Below are 18,291 nucleotides of genomic sequence, written 5' to 3'. Positions count from 1 at the left end.
ATATGAACATATATATATATATATATATATATATATATATATATATATATATATATATATATATATATATATATATATATGAAAGAGTATGTGGTGGTTCCATTGTTTGAACGGAAGAAGTCAGGAATAAAAATTGCTTTTGGAAAGAAATTACAATTAAACTTAGAGTCATATTGACTTTTGTGCTATATGGATTGTTAAGTTAACAAACAGGTTTCTTAGAATTTGATGTCATAACTAATTTGTTTTCTTCATATGTGTGTATATGTTATATATACATAATAGGAATTATGTATATATTTTCCATCTTAGAATTAATATTGTGTCTTCTAAGGCAGAAGAGCAGTAAGGACTAGGCAATGGAAGTTAAAGAGACTTGCCCAGGTTCACATAGCTAGGAAGTATCTGAGGCAAGATTTAAACCCAGGACCTCCTGTCTCTAGGCCTGACTCTCAATTCACTAAGTCATCCAGCTGCCCTCCTATGTGTATATTAATTCTCCTCTAAAATCTAGTGTTGTCATAACCTGACATTTTCTAGGTCAGAAAGAATTGGTTTTTAAGGTAATTTTAGCCTGTACTGTTTGACATGAAATGCAGAAATCACATTTAAAAATACGTAGTTCTAAATAATGTGTAAATTGTACTTGTTCTCTCTTGTTGCAGTCTTCAGGGATACAGACAGACACACACACACAGATATATAAATATCTGAACAGCAACATTTGGATATTTATTCCTAGGTCTGTCATTCTGAACTAATATAAATCTTAGGGTTTAGGCTTCTATAAATAATTGATTTTAGCATTAAGCAGACACAAATGATATATACAAATATAAAAATATCTCAAATGAAATCTTTTAAATGGATTCATTTGTAAATCATTTCTTGATAAATTAACTTAAGTTTACTATGAGTAGGAACTCAGAAAGGAACCTTTAAGACAATTGTGGAAAAATAATTGTTACTGATATTTCTCGTGATTATGATGATGAAATGTTTGCTCTTCCATTTGTAGACTTTTAAAATAATATTAATAGGAAAGAGGAAAATGACAAAATTGAATTTTCATAATGAAAAATTGTTGGAATAAAATTAGTTTTTGCAAAGTCTTCTCTTTAATTTTTAAACTTCATATAGCTGAACATTTAGTACTAATAAAAACATAGCAAACCTTTGTTTTACTTTTAAAAAGAATTTTAAATAGTTCCTTGAATTTTAGATGCATGGTTTTATTGTATATATTTAAGCATACCCATTATGACTATGTATGATAATGCAAGCATGAATTAGCAGTAATTTTTAAAAAATCTTATATCTTTTAGCTAATGGGAATGACAGCAAGAAATTTAAAGGAGATAGATCTCCCTGCTCTCCTTCTCGTGTTCTCCATCTTCGTAAAATTCCAAATGACGTTACTGAAACAGAGGTCATATCATTAGGTCTACCATTTGGCAAAGTAACCAATCTCTTGATGTTGAAAGGAAAAAGCCAGGTATGTAATACTTAAATGCCCCCCTAGTCCTCCTCCCATTTCTCTATGCTGACATTTTTATAGGAAAGGGAATTCTTTATTTTGATGGTTTTTGCCATTATTATTTAAAGACATTCATGTGTGCTTTCCTATGTAAGAAAAAACAAAAAACACCACATAGTCCCTGAAAAGTATGTTCTAAGTAACCAGTATTTCTTTCAATGCCCTGATAGAGAAATGAAGGGAAGTAAATAGTATCTTACTTGGCCAAAGAAGGAATTGACTAATGTCCAAAATGTGAATGCAAATGAATAAAATAATTTATATTAACTATGCTTTGTGTGAATGAGTAGGGGTGGGGATGAAGATAAGAGACTGGATCTGTAATTTCATTGACATAGACTGAGCTCCCAATGAGAATCTCACAGCTTACAGTCTTAACTGTCCAGAGCGCAGAAAGGTCCAGTGAATTACCTAGAGTCACACAGCCTTGATTTGTCAGAGGAAGTACTTATAGCCAGATCTTTGTGGTTCCAAGGCCAGGTCTTTCTCCCCTATTCCACTCACTGCCTCACTGTGTGAATGAATATTCAAGATTTTTAAAAATATTTTTTAGGATGACATAACAAGTGCAACTAACATTTATATAGTGCTTATTATGTGCCAGACTCTATCACAAGCACTTTCCAATTATTATCTCATTTGATTTTCACAACAACCCCAGGAGGGTAGGTACTATTATTATCATACCCATTTTACAGATGAAGACGTTGAGGTAAACAGAGGTTAAGTACTTTACCCAGGGTGACACAGCTGATATGAACTCAGGTCTTCTTGACTCCAGTCTTGGTGCTCTATTAACTGTGCTACCCAGCTGCCCTAGGGCAAGACAAGTTAGGATTTGCAAATTCAGTCTTTTTTCTTTAAAAGAGACATTTTTGGCAAGATACATAAACAAATAAAATAAAGAGGGTACATACATATGATCTGTTAAAAAGAAGTCTCGTGTGACACAGGTCAAATTTGATTAAAGCAATTTCCATCTTTATTTGATTTTGTTGTTGTTTTTCTTTGTCTTAGAATTCAACTTTTTTTTTTTATGTTGAATGTTGCTCAAAAGAAAATAAGGTCCATATGGCTACGCCTTAGAAATCTTGTGTTAAAGATTTTCTTCATGCTGTTTTTTTAATTCCGTTTAACCATTAAGCTTTAACATTATTAATTATTGGTATTATAATTATTAGTATCATATGGGATACTATTGTGCTGTAAGGAATGATGAACAGGATGATTTCAGAAAGAGCTGGGAAGGCCTTTATGGACTGATGCAGAATGAAATAAGCAGAACCAGGAGAACATTGTACACAGTAACAGCAATATTGTGGAATGATAACCGTGGTAGACTTAGCAATTATTGGCAATACAATGATCTAGGACAGTTCTGAGAGACCTATGACAAAGAATGCTGTCCACTACCAGAGAAAGCCCTGTTAGAGTTGGAATGCAGATGAAAGCATAACAATTTTTCAGTTGTTTGAGTTTATGTTTTGAGGTTTTTGGTTTTATAAGATTACACACTTACAAAAATGAACAATATAGAAAGATGTTTTGCATGATAATACATGTACAACCCAGTTCAAATCACCTGCCAGCACCTGGAGGGAAAGGGGAAAGGGAAAGGAGGGAGGGAGATAAGGTTGATCATACAACTTAGGAAAACTTGTGTGGAAAATCAATATTATATGTAATTGGTTAAAAAAAATTAAAATGAAAAAGTACTAATATCATAGACTTAGAGATCAAAGGGAATTTATTTTTTTAAAGATTCATATAGTCTTTAGTATATTATTCTGACAAATACAGGAAAATTTGCAATATGTCAAAATTGTATCTTATCAAAAAGTTGAAAGGTGTTAACAAAAAGATGTTTTCATATTCTTTTTGGGTTACGTACAAATCAGTGTTTGTAGTAACAGAAACAAAACAATGAATACTTTAAAAGTAAAGGGATCCCAATGAAGTGTCCATATTCCTACCTGTCCAATTTGATGACCAGAGTGATGAAAAAGGAGCAAGTGTACCTACAAAGAGGTAGATTTAGGTTTGATGAAAGGAAAATCTTTCCAAAAGTGGAACTATTTGGAAATGAAGTAGGATACTTTGAGAGAGATTTCTTAGTAAGGATCTTTCAGCTAAAAGTGGGAGTGACTTGTTGATACAGTATAATTAGAAAAGATCTTTGATGAGGTTAAAGATCTTTCAATGTCCAATTTTGTTTAAGATTATATTTTACATCTTTTTTGTCTTTGGGGAAGTAAAAGAAGATAATGAATCTTGTTTCCCACAGTTAATCATATTTAAACAAAATGTTTACTACCTCTTAACTTTTGTTAGGAGATAGAGTAAAAATTAAATATTTGAAAAAAACTCAGAGGAAAGATATTTTATTCAATTTCATTCTGCTAAGAAAATAGAAGTAAACAGTTTGAAAAATAAGTCTTCTAAATTTCACAGTCTGTTGTACCATTAAGAAAATAATTTTCACCCAGCAGTAGTTATTCTGAGGTCAGTTTATTTTTCTGAAATAATGGAAAATACTTCTTTTCAGTGTGATATCTGAAGCTATGTTCTATTACTACGTACTCTGGAATTATGTTGATTTGCATGGTTCCAAAGATGTAGATAGTGCATTTGAATTTTGGTATATTTTCTAAAGATAGCAATTCTAACACTGAAATGTTTTGATTTTTAAAATGAATTTACCTTTACATTGAGAGAAACCTTAGTAAACACAGGCATTCATTAAGTAAATTTATAGTTAACAAATAAATAAATTTAAAATAGTGAATAATTGCAATAACTGATCCTACCTAGCTAGGAGTTCCTAGCTAGGTAGGATCAGTTATTGTCTTTGAGTTAGATTAAAATTCATGAAAATATCTCATTTTCTAGTTTCTTTCATTTCAGATTAATGAAGTTTTACGACAAATAATTGAAAGGATGCATTGTGACTGCATATTTAATGTACTATGGGCAAACAGTAGATAAACTAGTTTTAATTGTTGTTTTCTATCTGTGCAGCTAGCCATTAAAGGGAAAGGATATTAAGGAGGAGGTGGAGGGAAAGAGAAATTCCTAAAGAACTTATGTGTTCTAATCTTATCCCTAGCATTATATTGAGATATCTGAATGATTAAAAAGCTTCCACAATCCCTTTTCAGCACCTAAAGTTTTATTCAATTATTGCTTGACATTAGTATTTATTCACTAAAAAGATTAAGAATTTTAACATGACTGAAATGGCTCAGTATAGGAAGGTTTCTGCTATGATTTGTTATTGTCATTTACATAGCTAATTATTTCAGAGATTTCCAACTGTTCTTTGGGGGAGACAGAAAAATATAGTATTGAAAGGTGCCAGATAGTGAAGGGGTTCTGACGGGGGAAAATCCTGCTGGCATATTACAGGGAACTGGTGATGGAAATTCAGGATATGCCAATTCCACCCACATTTCTACCTCAAATACTTCTCGTCATTTCTTCCTTCCTGGCAGAAATTCCAGGACTGAATGAGGGGCATACCAGTAGCCCAGCCCTTGGCCATATCTTATTCCTTCCAACTTGAAGACATGGACTTCAGACTTAACACACTTTGTGTGACTCCCCAGCTATGTAGGCAAACATTTTAAGCTAATGGGATCCCAAGGACAGGGGACTTTAACTAATAATTCTTACTATGTCAGTTTTTTTGGTAGTTTGTCTATTAGATACCATTATAGTCTTCTGGATAAATTGATATTTTCCCTCTCTGTTTACTAATATTTTTGAAAATTAATTATTGAAAAAATTAAAAGATTATTTCACTTTTGTGTGAGAACAAGAAGTTAATTATAATTTAGGCTTATATATTATAGGCTTTAGGGTCCTTAATTCTTTTTATCCAACTGTTAACTGAAGTGATTTATATGTTAAGAGGAATGTTAATGAACATTATTATAGTGTGAAATAAAGTTAGGTAATGTAAAGACTTTGAGGACACTTAAAGATTATCACTTTCAGTGAATGGAATTATTCAATCCATATTCCTCCAGGTTTGCTAGTCTTTCAGAGACCTTTAAGCAAATGAAAAGTCAGTAATTTACATATTTAAATCACTATTTTTGCAAGAGCCTTATGATCGATATTTAATCTTCCCCCCCCCCCCATTCAAATGAATACTAGGAATAGGAAATATTACTGTATCAACTTGGCATCAAACAGATTCTAGTAATGTGAAATTAAATATATAATGTGAAAGATATCTCAAATATTAGTTTCCACTTAGCAAATTGTAGACAGTATGACTTTTAGTATGCATTTAAATAATGGATTCTGAAAAAGTTCTAGAAATGGGAATTGTTACATTTTAAAATAATAAATTGCCTTGAACATTAGACTTATTAAAGAATAGTTTCCAAATCATAAACTCAGTATTTAAGATCTACTGTGTCCTTATAAGCTTTATGAGGAGAATAAAAAACTGTACTTTTAAAATGTATTGCAACCTTTTAAATTTGTTTTGTGTTGATTGCAGGCATTCTTAGAAATGGCTTCTGAGGAAGCTGCTGTTACTATGGTGAACTACTACACTCCAGTTACTCCTCACCTCCGAAGTCAGCCTGTTTTTATTCAGTATTCTAATCACAGAGAACTTAAGACTGACAATCTACCTAATCAAGCTGTGAGTACTAAAAACTTTCACTTTAAAAGTATTAACAAGAATATATGGCATTAATTTGATTTGAAATATATTTAGATATTAATTGACTTTGTGAAGTAGGAATCTTCCATGTGACTTTCTGCTAGATTCAGTGTTTAGATTCGAAGAAAGTCTTTTTAAGAAATAGTTGATTGATTGTATATGGAATAAAACTGTAGAATTTTAGAAATTGAAAGGACCTCAAAGTCACACTCTTCTTCCCACTCCCCATCTCCTATCCCTCTGCCTTGTTTTTCAAATGAGGAACTCAGAGAGCTTGAAATGGACATATCTTTTGCCACTTAATAATTGAGCATAAAACTATCTTACAGTTTGTAGAAATTATTAAATTCAATCCTTCAAATGTACATGCAGGCTAGATGGAGGTCACAAAACAGACTGATTATCCTTTTTATGCTTTTTGCTGTTGCAAATCATATTTGACAGTATTTTAAGAAATTTCTTCTGGGAATTTATTTAATTTTTAAAAAATTGCAATTAGTTATAGCTAAGAATATTTGAATTAAGTTCTAGAAGTGAAAGTTGAACATACAGTTTTCCTAGTCTGTGACATCTGTCTCTGAGGAGAGGAAGGGACTTTTTAGTTAGCCCTCATACTAGCTTCTCTATCTGAGATTTACCTGATAACTGTATTTAAAGATATACAAATAGTTTTTCATATTATAGATCACTTTAGGGAATAGAGCTTTGGCCTTGGGAATCTGAAAGACCTGAGTTCAACTACTGACTCAGACATTTATTAGTTCTATGACTATAGACAAATCACTTCATCTCTGGGCCTCAATTTTCTCATCTGTAAAAAGAGGGGATTGGATCTGATGATCACCAAAGTCCTTTCCAACTCTAAATCTATGATTCTCTGGAATTTCTGGTTATAATCTACCTTTTACTCTGTACACCACTACCAAATGAACTTTCTCTTGTAACAAACAAAAAAATTAAACCAAACTGAGGACAGAGTGACTACATCTGACAACATATATAGCATATCTATAGCTCCACTCACCACTTCAAAAAAGAATTGTGTAATTGTTGTTTTTTTTTTTCATCTTTTCGAGGGATCATTATACTTACATAGCATTCTTTTTTTATTGTAGTAATTATGTCATTTTGTCTGTTAATTGCTTTGCACAAATTCATGTTAAGTCTTCCCACATTTCTTTGAATTTCTCATTTTTTGTAGTATCCTTCAATAATAATTCCATTTTTTTTCAGAGATGACAGTTTATTCAACTCTTTCCCAAATGATGGATGCGCAAATGATTTCTGGCTCTTTTGCTTTGCACATAAAAACTAATATTATAAACATTTTATAAATATATAGGACTGTTCTTTCTATCTTTGATCTCCTTGGGGTATATGTCCTGCTCTGGTAAATACTTAATTACTTTTCTTGCATAATTACAAATTTTTTTTCTTGTTTGGTTAGACTATATAAATTCATTGCTCCAATAACAATGTGTTCGTCTTCCTAACTTTATGTAGTCAGTCCAGCATTGATATATTCAGTGTTTTGTCTCTACTTTTACTATTGCTTCTCTTTTGGAGATGTAAGCTATTAAACTTACATTTCTTTAGTAATTTGGAACAATCTTACAATTGTTGATAGTTTCCAATACTTTTAAAAATTCTTTAAAATCTTCAGTGTTTTGGGATTGGAATCAAGAAAATTTCACTGTGAATTTTGTCTCATGTAATAATGAATGACTTCCTCATGTTTAAAGTGAGGATGATAACTTTACCTGCTTCTCAGGCTTATTGTGAAGATAAAATGGGACACCTATAATATATATATATATGTATATATATATACCAGTCATCATTTCTGGGGTAGTAACTTTCTTTTAAGAAGGTACGTGACCTTTGTATGCTGTGTGGCTAAAGATACCTGTAATTTAGAAGCATGACAGATACTTTGTCATAGTCTGAACATAGAATGTTTGGAGAATGGTTCTTTGGCAGTGATAGCGGACTTTTTAGAGATGGAGTGCCAGGGCAAACCCCCTTCTCTCCCCCCAATGTGACTGCATGCTTTCCTCCTCCCTCCTGGATCCAAGTGCTGCCGGTTGGGTGAAGTAAGGAATGTCCTCAGCAACTATAGAGAGGGGGAGGGGAGCAGCCTGAGTGCTTGACTCCCCTCTAGTTCTGCCACCTGTGAGCTGTCTGCCTAACCCTCTACGTGCTTCCATTGGCTCCTGGGCAAAGGGGTGAGGGATTTGAAAAAATGTCATCAGGCATAGAGAGAGGGGGAGTGAAGCAGCTCTGCTTGAAGCCCTATGCCTTTCTTGTTACCAATTGGTGGTGGAGGGTTGGGGGGAGGGTGGTCGAGCACTTATAGAAAGTGTTCTGTGTGCTATCTTTGGCACTCATGCCATAGGTTTGCCATCACTGTTCTGTGGTATATATTTTACATGATTCAACTGTCACTGGAAACTTCTTAGGTAAGCAGCTAAGTTTTGCAATATAGGGTAAATTTTCTTTGGCTTTCCTAATAGCTTATCAGTCTATCTTGAGAAATCCTTAAATGAAGTGATAGTGACTCTAAGATATTCAGGAAGATCTTTTTCCCAATTAAGTTTTGCACCTACAGAAAAATTTAATACCTATTGTGTTGCTGGTGTAATATTATATAGAATATAATTATATATAAAATAGAATAGATTACACCAATGAAACCAGAAGTGAATGTCTTACATGAACTAAAAAAATGACAAGAAATAAATGACCATAAATTTCTAATTGACATTACTGGATTTTTCTCAAAAGAGGATTGATGGAAATTTTTTTATCATGTCATAGCAATTAATCATAAAGGGTAGGAGTATTTATTTGCCACAAGGGAATTTGAAAGAATAGAGCTAAAAAAGTATGAGAAAGAGCAGGTGCTTCATGTGATATGGTAGAATTTTTCTTAATATGACATGGTATTATGGATTATTTTAAACATCTTGTTTTTCTTTTGGATTTCCTTTATTCAGTAAGCATTTTTAAAACACCAGTCTCCATGATTTTTTAACCCCTTTTTGATGAATGAAATGTGGTATAGTGGATAGAATACTGAACTTAGAAGTCCAGAGGTTAAGAGTTTTATATCTACCCCAGATTGTAACCATTGGCAAAAACCATAGCCACTGTTCTCTCATGTGTAAAATGGAAGTAATAATACTCTCATTTCATAAATTTGTATCAAGGAACATCTGTAAAACCAAAGTGCTACAGAAAGGTGAATTGCTAATGTCATATCATCATCTCTGATCTTTCCATTTAAAAAGGAACCATTTTTGTTTTTGAATTCTTAAATAATCCCATACCTAAAAGATTGTAGATTTCTTCTGTATGTAATTGCTTAGGTCCAGCTCTTTGTTAATTGATTCTTGACTGCAACTTCTCAAGTTCCATTTCTACTTTCTGTATCATAAGTACATGGAATGTTGAGGTGAGATAGAGGCTAAATGTGTTCACTGAATTATCACTAATGAAAATAATAGATTATCAGGTCATGAGCTACTTAAGGGCAAGGATTGTCTTTTGCTTCTCTTCATATCCCCAAGTGTTTAGTACTGATCCTAACATATAGTTGTGTTTAATGAGTGTTATTGATTGATTGACATAATTTTTTTTTCAAATTGGTGTTTCTAACTCACTAGTTATTGTCCTCTCAGGTATAATCTGGCATAGTTAGGCCTCATGTCCAATTTTCTGTAGCCTCCATTGCCTTTTTTGTTGTTGTTGGATGGCAGTGAGGTGATACTGGTGGTGACTTTTCATGTCATTAGGTTTGCCCCGGATATACTCAAAGAGTTACCAAAGATTTTTTTTTTAAAGGAACTTTTGTCATTTCTAACTTTCTCCTTACATGATATATAATGAAATGGCTATGTTGGAGTCTGGTTAATTTAAATTTACCTCTAATTTATTTATTCACTTATTCATTCATTTATTTATTTGTTTGTTTATTTGTTAATTTTTAGAGCCCTTACCTTCCATCTTAGAATCAATAATGTATATTGGTTCTAAGGCAGAAGAGTGGTAAGGGCTAGGCAAATGGGGGTCAAGTGACTTGCCCAGGGTCACAGAGCTAGGAAGTGTCTGAGGTCAAATTTGAACCTAGGACCTAACCATGTCTAGGCCTGGCTCTCAATCCACTGAGCCACCCGACTGCCCCCCCCCCCCCTTTTCTTAACCTCTAATTTATAGTGGAATCTAGTGTTGTGACTAATATTTCAAATGACTTCATTGAGCCAAGTAAAAGGAAGTATAATCTGTCAAGATTTACATTTTATATTTGGAGAAAATAAGTTAATAGAAAGATTTCAAAACAAGAGAAGCTTAGAGTTGCCTTTTTTTAGTTTGTTTTTTAAATATGAGGTTGGGCAAGCAGTAGAAAATTTTAGAAAAATAAATACATGCCATATTTAATTTTTTTTAGCACCCCAGGTCACATTTTTTAAAAAATTAAATTAAATTAAATTTTAATTTTACTGTTTAGCACTTTCGGAGATGTGAAGGTGGTAGGAACAAAATTATTATGGGAGAAAATAAAAATAAAGTCCTTATGAGGAAGCTGCTTGCCTTGGACTACTTTTTGTCTCTTTTCAAAGAGAAATGAAGTGATTTTCTCCAAGTTAAATAGTCTTTGGGATTTGAACCAGAATTCAGATGGACCTAACTTGCAAAAAAAAAAAAAAATCATGTCTTAAACTACACGATACCATTTTCTGCTTTACTTGTGTATTTGCATGTAAATATCTAATGGCTGGATTTTATAAGAAATTCTCATTTTGGATTGCTTGCTAGAGAGCTCAAGCTGCATTGCAAGCAGTGAATGCTGTCCAGTCTGGAAGTCTGGCTCTTACTACAGCCCCAGGCAATGAAGGTGGAGTTCTTCCTGGGCAAAGCCCTGTTCTTCGAATAATTGTGGAAAACCTCTTTTACCCTGTCACTCTTGAAGTACTCTACCAGGTAAGGAGAAATAAGAAAGAAAACAGTATTCAAATCTGACCAATTAATCCTTATATCATTTATTTTACTACATTTAAAAAATGTAATTTACTTTTTTCTCTTTTTTTAAAATGACAATTTTTTCACAATGGCACCTCTTTTTAAAATGACAATTTTTTCACGATGGCACCTCTTTTTAACAAATAAATTCAGCTAAGCAAAACAAACAGTACAGTTTTGAGGTCAATGAAGTATTTATTCTTAAAGTATCTGAAAGAAGGGACAATATCAAAGAAATGGTTTTTTTTTTCCTTCCTAGGAAAAAGGGCACTTGAGAATACTAATAAATTATAACTCTTTACTTTCTCATTTATGCAAATTTTTGTAAGAATAATTGACATTCATTGATAGTATCCTTGATTTAAAAGAGAACAGGCAAACTTTCATAAGGAATTATCCACAGTGAATAATATTGTCTTTGCTATCACAGAATTGACTGAAAAACTAAAAGGTAAATTCTCAGTGTGTTCATTGGCTATAAAAATGCATTTGATTGAGTTTGAGGAAAATGTCAAGACTATTATCCAACAAGGTATCTCCTATGCATATGTCAAAGTTGTATAAAATTCACTGAGGTATAACAACACTGATTAAACTGTTTAGTGCTTTTATTCATTATCAATTGAGGCTTAAAGTAGATGTATTCATGCTAGGGGAGGTTTCCATTGCAATTTTATAGGTACACCACAGACTATAAGTAGAAGAAAATCTCCCTATAAAGAGTAAGGTCCACTAGATACTTTTGTTTGTAGGTGATATTGTGCTAATTGTGTCAAGCTATGAAAATACTACAAAATTAATTAAATCCATTCCTTTTCTAGGTAGATTGGCCTAATCATCAAGAAAGGAGAAATCCAAATGAATAAAGAATATATTTCTATGATAAGATGATAAAATGATGAGCTCTCCCATTGTCATAATATATTTTAGGTATTTACAAGAATTAAAGGGATAATGAGAGCAGGCCAAATTTGAATCGCCTTTGGGAAATTGCAAAGTTCTTCTAATGACTCCAAACTTTTCTATTGAAAAACAAAAGGATTATGTTTTCAAAACTAGCATTCCTCTGGTGGTGATTTTCTGGCTTAAATTCATGGAACCAGAGTCTCAGAAAGACTGAAACTAAGGGTCCCCGAGAGGGCAGTGGAGGAACCCTTAGTAGGCACGAACAGTCCTAATGCATTACAGACAAGAAATTATGCTGGATTAGTAATTATTGAAGGATGTTAACAAAGAAATGTCCAATTGAAAAAGAAGACAGACTGGTTACATGCTAAGAGTATGGTACAATGGATGGGAGCCCACATGTAGTACTCTACTTGTAAACTCATAATGTCTAAGGAAGCTAGCAATATGACAGGGATAAGACTCACACAGAATATACAGATGGGGATAGGTTGTGATTTGTATCCCTTGAAAAGGTCATAAATCCATTGTAGTATGTTGGAATTTATTAGATACCAGTTATTATTTGCCATTTTTTCTAAGTAATTTCACAGTTTAGACATTTATAGGAAATCTTAAAATTGATTAGTTGTGTACATACATATATTAATTAATGATCTGTTTGAGTAAACACCATCATTTTATTTATAACCCATTTTAGAAATGATAATATTTTAGGAATTCTTTAATATTTAAATTTTAAATTTAAATTTAAATTTTATCAGATGTTGCTTCAGATTTAAAACTTTATTTCCAACTCATAATAGAAACATTGTTAGGTACTTTTTCAAGTACCTATTCATACCTATTCATTTTGCCTATTCATACTACTTTCCGAGAAGCATAGTTTCAAAAGCAGGTCTACTATGGCTATTTTGCATGCCAATATTTTTATACTTGTTGTTTTTCATAAATTTGCTTAGTTATAATTGGGGTATGTGTATACAAATATTTATATGCATGTACATTTGTGCTCACTGTATATGTATGTATGCATGCATAGAGAAATAAAATTGGGATCTAGATTATGTCCAATTTAGAATTTTGTTTTGTGGTGTTTGCAAAATACAAACCATAAAACACTCCCCTCTCTTCTAGTATTTGCTATATACTCTTTATGAGTCAGCAAATATCTATGATATTCTAAAATTGTGCATTTGGCCTTCTTAGGCATAGCATTATGCTTATAAGAGACTCAACCATTTATCTTTCTATATGAGGTTAAGTGACATCTGAAAGTAATTTTGATGGCATTTAATAAAAAAATCAAGAATATGAATAATGTAGAATTCCATTTTTTCTCCCTTATAAACAAGTTGTTACCAGGGTGCTTTATTGTAAGAAATATTTTAATCTGTTAAGCCCTTTATGTATAAGTGCCAGTAATCTTTTTTCTTAGCAAAATTTTGCCAAGTTCTATCTTACAGTAAGACTGTTTTCATCAGGTGTTTAATCTTTAATGCATGATTAATCTACTTCTTATCTGAAAAACAGTAAGCATAAGAGATACTTAGGTTTTGTGAATACATAGATTTGCATACTGATAAACAGAGAAATAAGTTTATTGTTTCAATTAGAATCAAAAGCTGCTGAATTTAAAAAAGAAAAATTCTTTGTAGCAAACATTTGGATGATTTAAGACCAAATTTATTTTGTAATAATGAAAAGGCAATAACATACTATAAAAATGATGCCCGAAACTTCCATTAGTGGAATGCTTACTGAATTAATAATAATTAGTGAGAATTGAGAAACCTTGCCTTCTCCAGCTATTATGATTTCCTCAGATCCTGCCTGCCATTAAAATTCCTATTTGAGAAGTGTGGTTCTCCAGGCTATTTCTGCTGGCTTAAAGAATGTATCTGTTGATTTTTGGTACCAATAATGATCATGCTAATATTTAGCCAGAGTTGTATGATTTTTCCATTCATCTGGGGGTGGCAGTGGTAGTTCCCTAAATGTGAAAAACATGTGAGAAACATTGTAAGATACAGTACTGTATGTATCAGGAAAGATTCTTTCTCAAGTAGTGATTGTTTTTTTGATGTCTGAAGAGCCAAACTCTTCTGTTTTAACTATGTCAGAGCACTGTTTTTCTGCATTTATCAGTAAATATGAGTTACCACTGTATTATCAAAGATAATCAGAAAAGTAACAAAACATTTCTTCATGGATTTGCATTTGAAGCAAATATTAATAACTAGACTTTAGGAAGTAAAAATTAATTCATGATCTATTAGTTGTGTGATTTTTGTCAAATTTTTTAAAATCCTACATAAATTTCAAATTAAATTGTCATCTTTTCACTTAAAGCATTATCTTCAAAAGCAAATTATTAGTTTGATTTTATACCCATGAGATAAGACTTTCTTTATAAAACAAAACAAAGAAATGAAATGAATATAAAGAACTCTTATGAGACTCATCTTTTTACCAGCCCTAGAATTCCATACATTAATCTAGACCTGTATAGCAGGCTGTCACTTAACTTCCTTAGAAGATGGTTTTTTCCTTACATTGTATCTAAATTTGCAATTTTTCTTTCAGATTTTTTCCAAGTTTGGAACAGTCTTGAGGATTATCACATTTACAAAGAACAATCAATTTCAGGCCTTGCTTCAGTATGCTGACCCACTGAATGCACATTATGCCAAAATGGTAATCATAATCAGAGTCATTTAGAATAAGATTTTTTTAAGGTCATTTTGTTTCTATTTTTATTACTAGTATCAGAATTATTTAGTGTCTTAATGATGTGACAGTTGGTATTTCATGGTTTAGAGGTTTAATTGATTTGACTGGAACTGTATTACTTCTGATATTTTCCCCAACATTTCAAAGTAAGGAGGTAAATTTTTATGTTTAAACAAATATTTTAGTTCTTTCTAGAAATGTTTTGAGTTTTTTCTGTTGTTGGTTTTTCAACACATTTCTAGAAATATCATTTTATTTTCTGTTTTTCCATGTAGGTACAGATATTTTTTTTGGTATTCAATTTTAGTAGTCTCTAAAAAAATCTTTGCATAAATGTTATTGAATTGCTCTTTTAAAACAAAACAAAACACTATTCAAGTTTATTGAGAAGACAGCTTATGTGTGATCTTATCCCAGTTGTTAAGATAATACAAACCAGGAGGAAATGAAAGGATCTAGAGCAAGGTAGTTATAGGTATTCACCTTATAGATATTAAAGTACATAATACTTTACATCTGATTTGTGCTATACAATTAAAAAAATTTTCTAACCATATGGGGTAGACATAGTGGGCATTATACCTGCTTTATTCTTAGCTTATTTCCAAAATACTTTTATATCAGAATATTGCCTACTGTGTTGTAGAAATGGAGTAGTTCATATTCAGACTTGATAATATCTTAAGTTACAGGTATCACAAATTAAAAATTCATCAACATTATTGACTTCTTATACTTTGACTTAACATAGCATCCTTAAAAAAAACAAAAAACTTAGTGTATAGTTACCTTAATTATGAAGCAGCGTGTTATGTAATTGAAAGAGTGCTTCATTTGAAATCAGAGAACCTGGATCTGAAACCCAGCTCCGTTACTTAATATCTATGACCTTCGGCAAGTTACTGGTCTTGTTTCTGCTTCTATAAAATGAAAGGTTTAGATGAAATTCTCCCCAAGGAAGGCAGGAAACAAGGTTTTGTTAAACTGTGCTAAGCAGTTTACAAATATTAACTCATTTGATCCTACACAATAACCCTGGGAAGTAGGTATTGTGATTAACTATATATATATTCATCTATTTATTTATTTATTCATTCATTCATTCATTTACTCATTTATTTATTTATTTATTTTTAGGTTTTTTCCCCGCTTAAGCTGAGATACTTAGAGGTTAGAAGACTTGTGCAGGAGCTCGTGCATGTCTCAGTGTCTTGATACTGAGACAAATCTGAGGCTAGCTTTGAACTCGAGTCTTTAAAACTCCAGGCCTACCACATTATTAGCTGTGTCACCACTTCTAAGACCTATTGTAGCTCTGAATCCTGTTAATGTGCCTTCAGGAAGTTGCACTTCCTGTTAATAACTAAATTAAATAGTATGTAGTTGCTTTTTAAGGTGTCCTGTGATTGTAAGCTATTGATAATCAGAGGGAAGAAAAGTAGTCTTTTCTCCTATTCTCAGATTTTCCCCATTATCCATTGCATTTTAAAGACTCTTCATGACAAGATTCTATGGCTGAAGAGTTTAATCTGCACATTTTTTTAATTGAGCATCTTTGAAATTGAGATGTCCTGTGAAATTAAGGAGAAGGCTATATATTTGGGGTTGGGAAGGACTGAAAACTATGTCCTAGGGTCACATAATTTGTGTCTTAAGGAGACTCAACACAAACCTTTTCATTCCAAATTTGGAGTGCTGTTGTATACCTTGTGATCCATTCTTTCAAGAAAGGAGGAACTTGTTATACTTTTGGGTGGGTAGGGAATTAACAGATGAAGAACTGAGCCTCATAGTATTTGGATGGAAATGCAGCAAGCAAATGTAATCCACATTTTGACAGTTTAACATGCTAATTTAGTAATATGACCCAAATAATTAGTATTATTCTTCAAATCTTTAGGCTCTGGATGGCCAGAATATCTATAATGCATGCTGCACTCTGCGTATTGACTTCTCCAAGTTAACCAGCCTTAATGTGAAGTATAATAATGACAAAAGCAGAGATTTCACTCGCCTTGACCTTCCTTCTGGTGATGGCCAACCATCCCTCGATCCTACTATGGCTGCTGCTTTTGGTAAGTAACTTTTTCCTGAGTCACAAGCAAGTCACATACTCTAATACTGGACCCATAGGTTTCTTTACCTATTGGCTTTTCTGTTATTTTGAAATAAAAGAAATTATAGATAAGACAGGAAACAAATCAGGGGATATTTCTCAACATTGTTGCTTAGTGAAAATCTACCTAAAATGGCCTGAAAGTATATACCTGAATTCTTTTCTTTTATATTAACCAAACTGAATTTATTAATAACTCTAAAAATAAAGGAATAAACTATTTTAAAGTGTTTTTATAGGCTAGTTGTTATCTCCCTATTAATCTCTGGATTTGATGTTTCAGAGTATGGTTGGTTTTTCCTATGAGGTAATATTTTTCTGCTTAAATAATCTTTGATTTATTTTTTCAAATAGCATTGTAAGGTAAAAGGTATTAATTTAAAATCTAGCAAGGTGAAGCATTTGCTTACTGAATTGTTAAAATTCCTGTTTTATTTGAATACGTTTTTATATCGATACCTAATAAGATAAATCTCATTTTCCAGAGTAAATCCATTTGTGATGACTATTGCTGTCACAAATGATGATAGAAAATAGGATTACAAATCACTAAATAATATTCATATTGACAGAATTCATTAACCAGTGCCTCTACTACAAGCACATGATGTATAATATAAGTGTTGGTTAATTGATTTTAAACATTGTGATAGAATTTTGTTAATACAGATATATATGTTGTGTGTGTTAATATTGTTTTTTCCTAGTAATTCCTTCATTATGCCTAGTTGCAAAATCATGGATATATCTTGAAGATCCATAATTCTCCAGAGGAGCATAGCTCTTTGTGACATGATTCAAAATAATGTATCTGTTCACAATTCCGTAAATGTACTTTCTATAGTAATTACTAATATGAGATAATAAAATCTGAAACAGTAAAGAATTTAATGGAAATTTTATGTTATATTTATTATAGTATGCTTTTCCCCCTTCCAATTAGTACTTGACTGTTTTCAGGGTTCATGACACTACAGCTAAGTGTGGAGTTGAGTTATGTAACATTCTCATTTTGATTTTTGTCTGTATTTAAAGAAACATAGTCAAACATTACTGTATTACCTTTTCAGTATATGATGTTGAAGTGTTTATCATTTCTCCCTTTCAAGATTTCCTTCATTTTTATTCATGTTTAATTCACCATAAGACTGTGGCTTTGGGACAATGGAAGTATAAACTTTTATTACAAATATGCTTTGGTCACCAGATGAATTCTAGCACTATTAAAAGATCATTAAAACCAGTGCTCTGTTCCTAAGTAGATAGGAGGGCAGTCTTTTTTCTCTGGTGTACAATTTGCTA

General features: G+C 32.0%; 1 protein-coding gene across 5 annotated transcripts in view; it reads left to right on the top strand.

Annotated features, from left to right (window-relative positions):
* Nucleotides 1–18,291, top strand: part of PTBP3 (polypyrimidine tract binding protein 3) — a 118,347-nt gene that overhangs the window by 82,268 nt on the left and 17,788 nt on the right. The window contains exons 5-9 of one of the 5 annotated variants that reach the window (XM_044660463.1): nt 1,326–1,495; nt 6,048–6,194; nt 11,031–11,195; nt 14,727–14,837; nt 16,774–16,948. In XM_044660463.1, the coding sequence (XP_044516398.1) occupies nt 1,326–1,495; nt 6,048–6,194; nt 11,031–11,195; nt 14,727–14,837; nt 16,774–16,948 (768 nt within the window). Of the gene's footprint in view, nt 1–1,325; nt 1,496–6,047; nt 6,195–11,030; nt 11,196–14,726; nt 14,838–16,773; nt 16,953–18,291 lie in introns of those variants that run through there. The other 4 variants (XM_044660496.1, XM_044660487.1, XM_044660479.1 and 1 more) reach the window with 4 other exon arrangements.

This window comes from Gracilinanus agilis, chromosome 1 (genome assembly GCF_016433145.1).
Source record: "Gracilinanus agilis isolate LMUSP501 chromosome 1, AgileGrace, whole genome shotgun sequence".
Taxonomy (NCBI): Eukaryota; Metazoa; Chordata; class Mammalia; order Didelphimorphia; family Didelphidae; genus Gracilinanus; species Gracilinanus agilis.
Note: the sequence above shows the minus strand (reverse complement) of the source record. Positions and strands in the feature narration are given on the sequence as shown.